Raw genomic sequence first — 13,647 nt, 5'->3', positions numbered from 1 at the left:
CCGATCGCCGTCGGGTCTGCTCTACTGCGCAGGCGCAAGTTTCCGGCGCCTGCGCAGTAGAGCGGACCCGACGGAGATCGGGTATTTCCGTCTATTTCCGAGCAGAAAGCAGCCACAGCGCCCCCGCTGGAGCCAGCAAAGGTAAATATTGAATCTACAGACGGGTCTGTCGCCGGCTGTTCGGAGGGCTGCAGCAAGACCCCCGTTGGACGGAGGACAGCGTGGGAAGCCTCATTAGGATCCGGAGGCTTCCCCCACCCGAGGTGAGTACCCCCCCAGGGGAGGTTTTTGATGTTACAGAGTCTCTTTAAGCGGTGTAACTCTAAGATGCAAATGTGAGGTTCATTATTCATTCAGTGGAGGAAAGGGACAGAGAGGTTTTCCACACTGCTTATTTATTGCTACATTAATACATGTTATTAAAGATTTCCTCCAAGCAGACTCGAGGCATCTTGTACTCAGCCTGTTTAGTGACTGCTGTTTGGCTTTCAAACATAGCATTACTGAAATCCGAAAAGAAAACATGTTATTTAATTGAACAGGCTTAGAATGTCAGTTTTTTGCTCTTGAAGTCATCAGTTAAACCCAAAACTTTGTGACGATACCACTTATTGGCCTACTGTACAGCAACCTTCAGAAATCTTCTAAGCCTCTTTTTCTTGTGTGAACAACTGTTTTTGCAGTTAGAAGTATAATCCCCAGACTCAGAAATGGGACAGTACAGCTTTCAATGTCACTGACCTGACATGGCCAATCCGAAACGCTGCTGAAACAGCTCTAGTGCGCCTCCCTCATCCCATATTCCGAACACTGTATACGTCATGCAGATCTGTACATTTAAGCTCCCAACTGTCCCTCTTTGGTAACCCAGTGCCACAGTTCCTCTTCCTCCCTCATTTGTCCCTTTTTCAGGACTGATGTACAGATCTATGTAAATATACAGCACAGTGGTTTGCAAAAGTATTCAGCCCCCTTGAAGTTTTACACATTTTGTCATATTACTGCCACAAACATGAATCAATTTTATTGGAATTCCACGTGAAAGACCGATACAAAGTGGTGTACACGTGAGAAGTGGAACGAAAATCATACATGATTCCAAACATTTAAAAAAAAAAACACAACAAAAAAAAAACTGCAAAGTGCGGTGTGCGTAAATATTCAGCCCCCTGAGTCAATACTTTGTAGAACCACCTTATGCTGCAATTACAGCTGCCAGTCTTTTAGAGTCTGTCTCTACCAGATTTGCACATCTAGAGACTGAACTGAAACAGCTCCAGCTCAGTCAGATTAGATGGACAGCGTTTGTGAACAGCAGTTTTCAGATCTTGCCACATATTCTCGATTGGATTTAGATCTAGACTTTGACTGGGCCATTCAACACATAGATATGTTTTGTTTTAAACCATTCCATTGTTGCCCTGGCTTTATGTTTAGGGTCGTTGTCCTGCTGGAAGGGGAACCTCCGCCCCAGTCTCAAGTCTTTTGCAGACTGCAAGAGGTTTTCTTCCATGATTGCCCTGTATTTGGCTCCATCCATCTTCCCATCAACTCTGACCAGCTTCCCTGTCTCTGCTGAAGAGATGCACCCCCAGAGCATGATGCTGCCACCACCATATTGGACAGTGGGGATGGTATGTTCAGAGTAGGGTTGCTGCGGTAGACCGGTATGACGATATACCGCGGTTTGTTTGTGCATGGTAATGATACCATGCACAATATTGTTTGAGGGCAGAGTGACGTAGCGGTGGGGGATGCGACGCGGCGAGTGCACAAAACAGCGGCATGGATACAAATACTCACTTGCAGGCAGCCAGCTCCTCCTGAACGATGTACTGGCTTCATTGTACTTCCTGTTCTTGTACCACATTTCCCTGAAACAGCGCCCCCTGGGTGCTATTACAAGATGATGCAAGAACAGGAAGTAGAATGAAGCCCATACATCGTGAAGGACCGTGCTGCAGGCAAGTAAGTATTTATCCCTGCTGCTGCCTCCCCTCTCCCTCCCGGCTCTCTGTGCTGCGGCCACCTAATCCTGGCTACACTTATCCCTGGCTACCTATGCTGCGAGCACCTACTACTGGCTACACCTATCCCTGGCTACCTATGCTGCGAGCACCTACTACTGGCTACACTTATCCCTGGCTACCTTTGTTGTGAGCACCTACTACTGGCTACACCTATCCCTGGCTACCTATGCTGCGGGCACCTATTACTGGCTACACCTATCCCTGGCTACCTATGCTGCGGGCACCTATTACTGGCTACACCTATCCCTGGCTACCTATGCTGCGGCCACCTACTACTGGCTACACCTATCCCTGGCTACCTATGCTGCGGGCACCTATTACTGGCTACACCTATCCCTGGCTACCTATGCTGCGAGCACCTACTACTGGCTACACCTATCCCTGGCTACCTATACTGCGGCCACCTACTACTGGCTACACCTATCCCTGGCTACCTATGCTGCGGCCACCTACTACTGGCTACACCTATCCCTGGCTACCTATGCTGCGGGCACCTACTATTGGCTACACCTATCCCTGGCTACCTATGCTGCGGCCACCTACTGCTGGCTACACCTATCCCTGGCTATCTATGCTGCGGGCACCTATTACTGGCTACACCTATCCCTGGCTACCTATGCTGCGAGCACCTACTACTGGCTACACCTATCCCTGGCTACCTATGCTGCGGGCACCTACTACTGGCTACACCTATCCCTGGCTACCTATGCTGCGGGCACCTACTACTGGCTACACCTATCCCTGGCTACCTATGCTGCGGGCACCTACTACTGGCTACACCTATCCCTGGCTATCTATGCTGCGGGCACCTATTACTGGCTACACCTATCCCTGGCTACCTATGCTGCGAGCACCTACTACTGGCTACACCTATCCCTGGCTACCTATGCGGCGGGCACCTACTACTGGCTACACCTATCCCTGGCTACCTATGCTGCGGGCACCTACTACTGGCTACACCTATCCCTGGCTACCTATGCTGCGGGCACCTACTACTGGCTACACCTATCCCTGGCTACCTATGCTGCGGGCACCTACTACTGGCTACCTGAGACAACCTCTGAGGCCGTCACAGAGCAGCTGTATTTATACTGACATTAGATTACACACAGGTGCACTCTATTTAGTCATTAGCACTCATCAGGCAAGGTCTATGGGCAACTGACTGTACTCAGACCAAAGGGGGCTGAATAATTGCGCACACCCCACTTTGCAGTTATTTATTTGTAAAAAAATGTTTGAAATCATGTACGATTTTCGTTCCGCTTCTCACGTGTACACCACTTTGTATTGGTCTTTCACGTGGAATTCCAATAAAATTGATTCATGTTTGTGGCAGTAATATGACAAAATGTGGAAAACTTCAAGGGGGCCGAATACTTTTGCAAACCACTGTATATTTCTACTGAAAAAATGTTTGACTCTCGACTCTAAACTTTATCCCCATCTTTTAAATTGATATATTTCTTATTTTCAAATGTTAATATAAAGGATAATGGACCAGGATAGAAAGGACTAGTGTGGTTTGAATTGTAAAACATATTTTTCTTATGAAATCAATATAGTATGTGTGATTATAGGCGTGGCAGGGGAGTGGCTTACGTGTCCCTCATTCTTCTCCTAAAAAGTTGGGAGGTATGCATTTAACCCATTTCAATATACATAAATGTGTTACAAAACACTCACTGGAAAAAGCAGGTGTGTTATTGGAAGGGAAAGATGGACATGATCTAATGGATGCTGCCGAAAGGTTAACATATTAGCAGTTGTGCAACAGTTCCACAGGGAACATTTTTAAAATAAATGACGCTTGTCCTTGGTTTATTAATAAAAACTAATTGTAGGCAGGAGTATGTGACTGCAATCCCAAAGCTGCTCATTAACTCACCTTCCAGCAACAAGGAATAAACTATAGATTTGTTTTTTTCTGCATAACCATTTAGCAATCCTCATTATGATCCCCTATGCCCCAGACTGGGGCCCCAGTCATCTACCGCCTAATAGAGAGACAGTTTTTAATAAAGCCAGGCCAAGCTGTACGTTCTTCAGACAGGACAATCTAAATCCCCAGCGGTTCTGGATGTGTTTGGCTTTTGGGGACTTAATGGAATTGCATGTTCAGCAGTGTTGCATCGTGGGAAATCTTTCTTGCTGACATGCAGCTGAACAATAGCAGATACCTTCTGTTTTAAGACAGTGAAATTATATTTAGCATACCGTAGGTTTTGCTCCACAAGACACTTCATTCCCCTGTGTCTTTTGGACACAATAATACATAGAGACTGGTGCCAGATGTCTTCCGGGCCCATGCTTCCCCCCCCCCCCCTCCCCAAAAACTATCCCTCTTTCCCTGTGCAAGCTAACCGTGATCCCCGCGGCCCCTGTTAAGTATAACCACAGTGGAGCCCTCACCTCTCCAGCCAGTGCACTTGAGTCCTTCCTGTCTTTTGTGCCATCTCCTGGTTAGGGGGGAGCAGGGCCGGGCCGAGGCATAGGCTGGAGAGGCTCCAGCCTCAGGGCGCAGTGTAGGAGGGGGTGCACAATTCATTCAGCTGTCATTCCCAATTGTGTTTGAAGCAGAAAGAAATAAGATAAGGGGATACATGACAGTGACTGCAAGCCAGATAACTAGAGATTAAGGTGTTGGGGAGGTTGGAGGCCCTGGGGCACCTATTAGTCTAATAGCAATCAGTGTCTGAAGGCTGGGGTGGGAGGGATGGAGGGGCGCACTTTGCTGTCTCAGCCTTGGGTGCTGAAGGACCTTGTCCCGGCTCTGGGGGGGAGGGCACAGAGAGCCCAATATGGTGCAGTATGTATTAGGGATTGGTAATATTCTGTAGCTAGAATAGAGTAATGCTCACAATGGTGGGAGGCAACCACTGCACAGGCAGATAGAGAGCATAAATCAGACCCAAATTTGGATTAAGGGGGATGCGCCCCTGACCCCCCCCCCTCTCCCCCCCCCATGGGTGGATATCAATAGGTAATAATGATCAGAAATAGAGGGGCCAACAAAGATCAAAATAAAACATATTAGAAGGGAGGTAGTCGGACTCAATGGGTCTAATTTCAAAATGTTTAAATAAAAAAAAAATCCACATGCAATGCGTTTTGCAGGACAACCTGCTTCATCAGACAAAATATTGGATACGCCAGTACTCGATTACAGCATATACAGAACACAATACATAACTATGTTATAACTTAATAATATAACTAAAAAGTAACCAATTATAGAATAGAATTCTGTCTTATTATAGTGAGGGAATGATCGTCCACTTTTCAATTTCAGCTCGATATACAGAATATTTAAATAAATACATTAATAACTAAAAACATTGAATTGGCAATTCATATAGATATTTTGTTAACATTTTGTTATTGATTTTTTTTTTTTTTTGCTGGACACTTAGACACTGTTATTACTATCTCCTGGCTTGCGTCGTCGCTGGCACCCTAGAAAACCTTTCGAACCCTTACAAAATCCTAGTCGTTTTGGTCATAGACCGCAATGTTAATGGACATAGCGGAGTCCAAATTTACGTCAACAAAGGACGGTTAGTGTTAGGGTTTACAGAACGGCTAGATTTAGAAGTAGCTAGGGGGAGGATTTAGGTTAGGAGGTAGGAGCCTTTGTAAAATATTGGTAGTATTGCCGATATTCTACTAGTGGCTTCACCCAGCGCCCAAATGCGTTTTGGCACACCATGCACTATCTCGGTTCTCGGTAACACTCAGTTGCCCACATCCCAAGTCATAGAGCCATATTCATCCATAATTTGCACTGATGAGGTCCAACAAGTCCGAAACGGCTGTGTACATGTTGGGTTAGCCTGGCTCGGTAACATGAACTGGCTCCAGGCACACGTGGCTTCTCGCTATACCTGTGAACCTATGCCTTTTTTTTTTTAATGATTCCATTGCATGTGACCTGTAACAATGGCCGGTCTATCCACAGGTGAGAAATCTGTGCTACATGATCACCAGGCGTGAGAAGATAAAACACTCCATGTGCAGACTTGAAGAGCAGATTTTCCAGCTGCAGATGAAGCTCATCGAGAGAGATCTTCACCATGGTAGGAAACCAAAGCCAAAAACATTAAGTTATGTAATATGCTGTTTATTTTACCTTCGGAGATGTATAAACTCATTGAAAGGCCTCACTGTTTGCCTGCGGTAATGTAGCACAGCCATAAATCACCAAGTCATTTTTATGTGTTCGTTTTAAGAAAACCGCTTTATTTTTATTCTGCTTGCCACAATCATCCACTTATATCCCCCATTTCCAGCACTGGGAAAATATTTTCTGATGTTCGTTAAGAAAATGTGAAAGAAAACCTGTACAGAGTCACTTATTTACAGTAAAACACTTATTTATACGTTTGGAATGTAATTGCTCATATGTAAGAAAATCCAGTTCAGAAGTAATTTTGTTAAAGGGGAACTTCAGCCTAAACAAACATACTGTCATCAAGTTACATTAGTTATGTTAATTAGAATAGATAGGTAATATAATCTCTTTCCCACCCTGTTTTAAAAGAACAGGCAAATGTTTGTGATTCATGGGGGCTGCCATCTTTGTCATGGGGGCAGCTATCTTTTTGGTTGAAAGGAGATGACAAGGAGCAGGAGACACAGTTCCAACTGTCCTGTGTCCTGATCACCCCTCCCAGCTGCACACGCTAGGCTTCAAATGTCAAAATCATAATGTAAAAAAAAAAAAAAATTGCACCAAAACAGCAGAACGAGAACAACAAAATCAGAAATCCCATCATGCTTTGCACAGCATCAGGGGAAAAAAGCCCGGGCAGTTTTCATCTGTGCAGCTAAAAATGAGGCTTGTATAAGAGAAACAAAGTTCTGATGCTGTGAAACTGTTAAAGAAACACAAAGCCTTTTCAGTGCTGCTGGGTTGATTTTTAGTCCGGAGGTTCACTTTAAAGCCTTAGTTCATCTTCAGCCATTTAGTGCACATGATGGTAAATTTGTATTAACAAAGTTTTATACATTGCATATCTTCTGTACTCTTTCAGTAAATATATTTAAAATGCCTCACTGACTGGCTCCAGTAGTTTCACTTCCTGTTGAGAGGGCAGGGCAGTTATGAGAGACAGCTGTCCAAACTCCTCCCTCATCCAATCATTACTTAAAGCAGATCGGAGATGAAAAACTAACTAACAAGTAACTTGTCTATATCTCATCTAAAGTTTAGATAGTTTACACAGCAAATCTAGATGAAAACAGCTTTAATAGAATATGATTATTTCTTCATGTGACACAATGACAGCAGCCATGTTGTTTGTAAACATTACACAGAGGCAGGCTTATCTGTATCTTGAGCAATAAAACCTAATCCCCCTTCTCCTCCCTCCTCCACTCTGCCTCTGAAATCTCTGGCTAGTAATACCTCCCCCTCCTCCTGCCCAGACTGAGCTCCCATGAGCCCTTGCTACTGTCTGAAAATGCCTTGACTCTCTGAAAACCTGTGGGTGTGGCTTGTTTAGTTTATAGGGAATTCAAGTATTAAAACAAAAACAAAAAAGTATTTGGCTTGAGGAATGCCCTATAAACAATAGGAAAGGAACACAATTATGCAATGAGTAAAAGTTCATCTCGGATCCACTTTAAGTTAGTCAGCAGGGAGCAGAAGGGGGGCAGCAGCCAGTCTTGTGCACATGTAAAATGAGCGCTGGACATCACAAAGCCAATAGTAGTATATTGCTAAAAGTGTGGAGTTTTGTTTTCTATAAATGTATTTTTAATACTTAAAACACTAAATAAATAGCTAAAACAAAAATTCTAAAAAAAAATTAAAAAAAAGGAACGGACTACTTACCCGTAGTATGGTTTCGACAAGTCCTTCAGGATGGCTTCCTCCCGAGAGGAGACTGATCCACCCCTAAAAGGAAACCGGCAATAATTAAATAATTGAACTAATCAGGCCCAGCCCATATAAGTTTCATACAAGAGAAACCTACACCCCTACACATACATGAATGTAGAGTAATATTAGTAAAGGGTGGGTTGCAGAAGCCATCCTGAAGGACTCGTCGAATCCCTACAACCGGTAAGTAGCCGGGTCCTTCTCTCATCGTCCTTCAGAATGGCTTCCTCCCAGCGAGAAATCTTACCTCAGGGAGGGATCACAGCTTGAAGCACTTTGCAACCGAATGTTTGATCCTGGCTTGACAGGAGTTCCACTCGGTAGTGCTTGACAAAGGTCGTATGGCCAGACCAAGTGGCGCCTCTGCATATCTGCTCAAGTGAAGCGCCCGACTTCTCTGCCCACGATGTAGATAAAGATCTTGTAGAGTATGCGTTAACACCAATTAGGGTATTCAAACCTGACTCTTTATAAACTAGCGTTATGAGATCTTTGATCCATCTAGATATCGAATTCTTAGATAACCTGTAGCCCCCTACGCTCGCCTGCGTATGCTACAAACAACTGACTACTTTTCCGCCACTGCTTAGTTCTTTCTAAGTATATCAGAACTGCTCTACGTACATCCAAAGTACTTAGTGCCACCTCCCTGTCATTCTTTGGATTTGTTGAAAAGGACGGTAGAACAATTTCCTGAGACTTGTGGAATGCAAATGCAACCTTAGGTAGATAGGAAAGATCGGGTTTGAAAATGATCTTATCATCGTGTATGATCATATATGGTTCTTTGATGGACAGGGCCTGAATGTCACTCACTCACTTTCCTGGCCAATGTAATGGCTACTAGGAATGCAACCTTTAGTGTTAAATTTCTTAAAGACACAACAGTAAGAGGTTCAAAAGTATTGGACATTAAATAGTTGAGAACCTTGGACAAATCCCAAGGAGGCACAAGCTTTGAAGGCGACGGTTGTGCCTAACTGCCTGTAATACTCGGGTGTAGGAAAACAGTCAAAAAACTGGTGTGCTATTGATGGAGAGCTTATATGGGCTGGGCCTGATTAGTTCAATTATTTAATTATTGCCCGTTTCCTTTTAGGGGTGGATCAGTTTTATCTCTGGAGGAAGCCATCCTGAAGGACGATGAGAGAAATGTTCATTCTCTTAGAGCAGGAGTAGGGAACGTTGGCTCTCCAGCTGTTAAGGAACTACAAGTCCCACAATGCATTGCAGGAGTCTGACAGCCACACTCATGATTTATAAAGGCAAATGCATTGTGGGGTTGTAGTTTTATCACAGCTGGAGAGCCAAGGTTCCCTACCCCTGTCTTAGAGCATACATGTCAAACTCTGTCCCGTGGGCCAAATCCGGCCCTCAGGGCCATCAAACTTGGCCCTCAAGTGGTTTCCCCACTTTACATTATGTTTGGCCCACTCTAGACCACTAGGGATGCTATATTGGAGGTGAAGCCCTAGATCACCTGGAAAGCCATATGGGGGAGAGGGGGAGTGCTAGACACCAGGGAACTGTAAGTGGAAACAGGTGGCACTAGACAGCAGGAAACTGTGTGTGCAAGGGAGTAGGGCACTAGACACCAGGGAACTAAAGGAGAGAGAAGGACGCCACTAGACACCAAGGAACTGTGTAAGGGAGGGAGGAGTGCCACTAAACACTAGCGAACTGTGTATGGAAAGGAGGGGGAGCCATTAGACACCAGGGAACTTTATAAGGGAGGGAGGTGGGCACTAGACAGTGAGCTTGGCCTGCGACTTGGTCCCAGTGTTCAATTATGGCCCCCTTTGTATTTGAGTTTGACGCTCATGTCTTATGCTGGGAATACACCATGAGATTTTTTTGGCAGATAGATGGTTCGATAGATCATTTCCGACATGTCAGATCTGGTTTTCGATCGTTTTTCTGATCAATTTCTCATAGGAGTGAATGGAAATCGATTAGAAAAACGAGCGGAAAATCGATCTGACAGTAAATCTGCTGAAAAATCTCATTGTGTATTCCCAGCATTAGAATTAGTCAAATACTGCTTTACCCGGCCGAAGGAGGCTTCAGAAGTCTTCAGGAAGCCCGAAAGCTCCTGAAGAAGGGCGGCCCTGTACTGCGCCTGCGCAAGCACGCTCTCTTGCATGCTCACGCCTGTGCAGTATGGAGCCGCACGTCTTCGGGAGGACACGGCTTTCGAAGACTTCCAAATACCCTTTCGGCGGGGGGATTGAAACGGGGGGGGGGGGGAGCCAGCAAAGGATAGAGAGCACCGAGAGAGGAGACGGAAGGCTCTATACGACCCAGAGCCTTCCCTCTCCTTAGGTAAGTATTTGCTTCATTTTTTTTTAAAATGCGGTTCCTATTCACTTTAAGTGGGAACACAGGCTAAAGATTGCAAACATAACATTAAACTGTTGGATATCTTAGTCATTTTTAGGAGTAGGAGGATAAATGCAATTGTTTATCTCATCAGTTTACTTTTTTTTTAAGTTCCACTTTAAGCACAGTAACAGATTATTAACCTATTTTGGTTCCTGGACGTAGAAACTACGTCCAGGAACCATGCGCGCTACCGCGTTCTCCCGCGGCCGATCGCGCACGCGTGCTCCCGGCCCGCAGTTCGTTAGCCAGGCAATCAGTGTATCAGGCTATGGTGCCCGATCACTGATTCCTCTCCCCCGCTGAAAAAGCGACAGCTTCTCTCGGAAGCTTCGCTTTTTCTGGCTGTAACGTACCACATACGTCGCTCTAAGCGTGTGTTACGCTTAGAGTGACGTCATGTAAACAAACTCATGGCCGCCATCTTGTGGCCAAAAAGTACAACTACAACTAAAAGTAAAAAAAATTAAATTCAAACACACATCAAGATTAACCTATTTTGGTTCCTGGACGTAGAAACTACGTCCAGGAACCATGCGCGCTACTGCGCGCTCCCGCGGCCGATCGCGCGCGTGCACGCGCACTCCCGGCCGCGGATTCGGTAGCCACGGAATCAATGTATCGGGCTATGGTGCCCGATCACTGATTCCTCTCCCCCGCTGAAAAAGCGACAGCTTCTCTCGGAAGCTGTGCTTTTTCTGGCTGTTCCCTCCCCGATGCGTCACTCTAAGCGTGTGTTACGCTTAGAGTGACGTCATGTAAACAAACTCATGGCCGCCATCTTGTGGCCAAAAAGTAATACTACAACTGAAAGTAAAAATAAATAAAAATTAACACAAATTTACATTATAAATCACATGTTTACATCCCACCCTCCCAAAACTACCAAAATAAAATGTTTAATATAAAAAAAATAAACATTACAATAAAAAAAACATGTAAATATTTACATAAGGGTCTAAACTTTTTGAATATCAATGTAAAGATGAAATACTTCTATATTTTTTTTTTATTTTAAACTTGTAAATAGTGATAGATGCAAAACGGAAAAAATGCACCTTTATTTCCAAATAAAATATTGTCGCCATACATTGTGATAGGGACATAATTTTAACGGTGTAATAACCGGGACATATGGGCAAATACAATACGTGAGTTTTAATTATGGAGGCATGTATTATTTTAAAACTATAATGGCTGAAAACTGAGAAATAATGAATTTTTTCCATTTTTTTCTTATTCTTCCTGTTAAAATACATTTACAGTAAAGTGGCTCTTAGCAAAATGTACCCGCCAAAGAAAGCCTAATTGCTGGCGGAAACAACAAGATATAGATCAGTTCATTGTGATAAGTAGTGATAAAGTTATAGGCTAATGAATGGGAGGTAAACATTTCTCAAGTGAAAACAACGGAACGCGAATGGGTTAATAATAATTTACAAACTTAAAAATCTAAAAATATTTGACTATAGGAAATAATTTTAATGTTACATAAAGAATAAAATATATTTAGTAGCTTAAAAAATTAATAGAAAACTAAAACTAGTTTTGAAAGAACACAAGTATTTTTCTTTTACAATGTAAGGGTTTTTTTTTCTAATTATTTTAACAGCAATATTTTGGCTATAAAATCATTTAACCAGTTCACCCCCAAGGGTTTTTATCCTAACGGACCAGAGCAATTTTCAGTTGTCAGCGCTCCTCCCTTTTATTCCCTAATAACTTTATTACTACTTATCACAAGAAAATGATCTATACCTCGTTTTTTTCGCCACCAATTAGGCTTTCTGTGGATAGTACATTTTGCTAAGAATTTTTTTATTCTAAATGCATTTTAATGAGAAAAACAGAAAAAAAAAGAAAAAAAATCATTATTTCTCAGTGTTCAGCCTTTATAGTTTTAAAATTAAACATTCTCCTGTGGATAAAACAAACACGTTTTATTTGCCCAGTGGTCCCGATAATTAAACCGTTTAGATTATGTCCCTACCACAATGTATGGCGACAGTATATTATTTTGAAATATAAGTGGTTATTTTTCTGTTTGTTCTGGCCATAATTACAAGCCCCTATGTAATAAATTAAAATTAATTTTCCCCCATAAAATATAGAATAAAAAAAGCTGAGTCCCTAAGGTAACTATTTATTTATTTTTTTTAAGCTGATTTTTTTTTTTTACAAGTGTTTTTTTTTGGGGGGGGAGGGTTGGAAGTGTAATTTTATTAATGATGTGTATATACTTGAAAATGTATGTATTTTGTAAGTGTAATATACTTTTTGGCCACAAGATGGCGCTGGTGAACACTCATAGGACGTGTTCACTTTTTTTTTTTTTTTTTTTACACACTTTATTAAACTGTTACATTTCCTGTTTATGTGAATGGACGTAGCCGCTGTTCGCGGTCACGTCCATTCACTCCAGGCACTGCGATTGGGTAGAGGACTGTTCAGTCCTCTTCCCCAATCGCCCAGCACGGGATCCCGACGGTAATGGCGGCGGTAGCGGCGGACACACGGCGGTAGCAGCGGCGGGAATGCGCGACGTATTAAAACGTCATGTTGCTGTTAATAGCGGTAAGCATGACGTTTTAATACGTTAGGATGGCGGTAAATGGTTAATATTATTCATAAACTGATAACTAAAGTTATTGCAGCTTGTAGCTAGAATAGTAATAATAATAAGCATGATAATCTGCTATTGGTTGCTATTGAATTTACAGCCTTGCTTAGGTGAACTAGGAAAACAATAACACAGGACCGCTCAAGCCCTGACTTAAGGTCCCATAAATCTAAAGGTGGTTTAAGGCTGAAGCCTATGTCAAGTGAATTTATTTTAATGATAAACTGAAAAACACTGTTGTGGTCAAATTTCTGAGAACGCATCAGTCCAAATGTTACAAAATACCAATATCTGAGTAGGCCTGGGTCTCTAGTTCTCAGAATGATGACACTTATGACTTGTATCGAATGTTCTGACACGTGGAGGCTTTGGTAATAAAGAATGACACTATTACAGTTGGTGAAAAAATGGCATTGAAAAAGCCATTGGTGCTTCTCGTGGTTAATAGTCTGCTTTGTGCACAGAAAGCTATCTGATTATGTAAGTAGGTTAAAACCCTGACAAGCTAGAGAATAGAATTTTAGGTGCTTTAGGGTTCAGGCCTATGTCATGTGAATTCTTTTTATTGTCTAATTGAATCAAAAGCAATAAAAATGTTATTTACCTATACTTTGTACCAAAATAAAATACTTCAGTAAAGTAAACCTCTTACTGTATTTAAAGGACCTCTGTTGTGAAAATCTTAACATTTAAAATACATGTAAACACATACAAATAAGATGTACCGTATTTTT

At 42.8% G+C, this 13,647-nt stretch overlaps 1 protein-coding gene across 2 annotated transcripts in view; it reads left to right on the top strand.

The window, feature by feature from the left end:
- Positions 1 to 13,647, top strand: part of JADE2 (jade family PHD finger 2) — a 385,478-nt gene that overhangs the window by 354,015 nt on the left and 17,816 nt on the right. For both annotated transcript variants that reach the window (XM_068277917.1, XM_068277916.1), the window contains exon 10: positions 5,989 to 6,106. In XM_068277917.1, coding sequence (XP_068134018.1) covers positions 5,989 to 6,106 — 118 coding nt within the window. The remainder of the gene's footprint in view (positions 1 to 5,988; positions 6,107 to 13,647) is intronic.

The sequence above is a fragment of the Hyperolius riggenbachi genome, chromosome 3, assembly GCF_040937935.1.
Source record: "Hyperolius riggenbachi isolate aHypRig1 chromosome 3, aHypRig1.pri, whole genome shotgun sequence".
Lineage (NCBI taxonomy): Eukaryota > Metazoa > Chordata > Amphibia > Anura > Hyperoliidae > Hyperolius > Hyperolius riggenbachi.
This window is presented reverse-complemented; position numbering and strand designations above follow the sequence as displayed.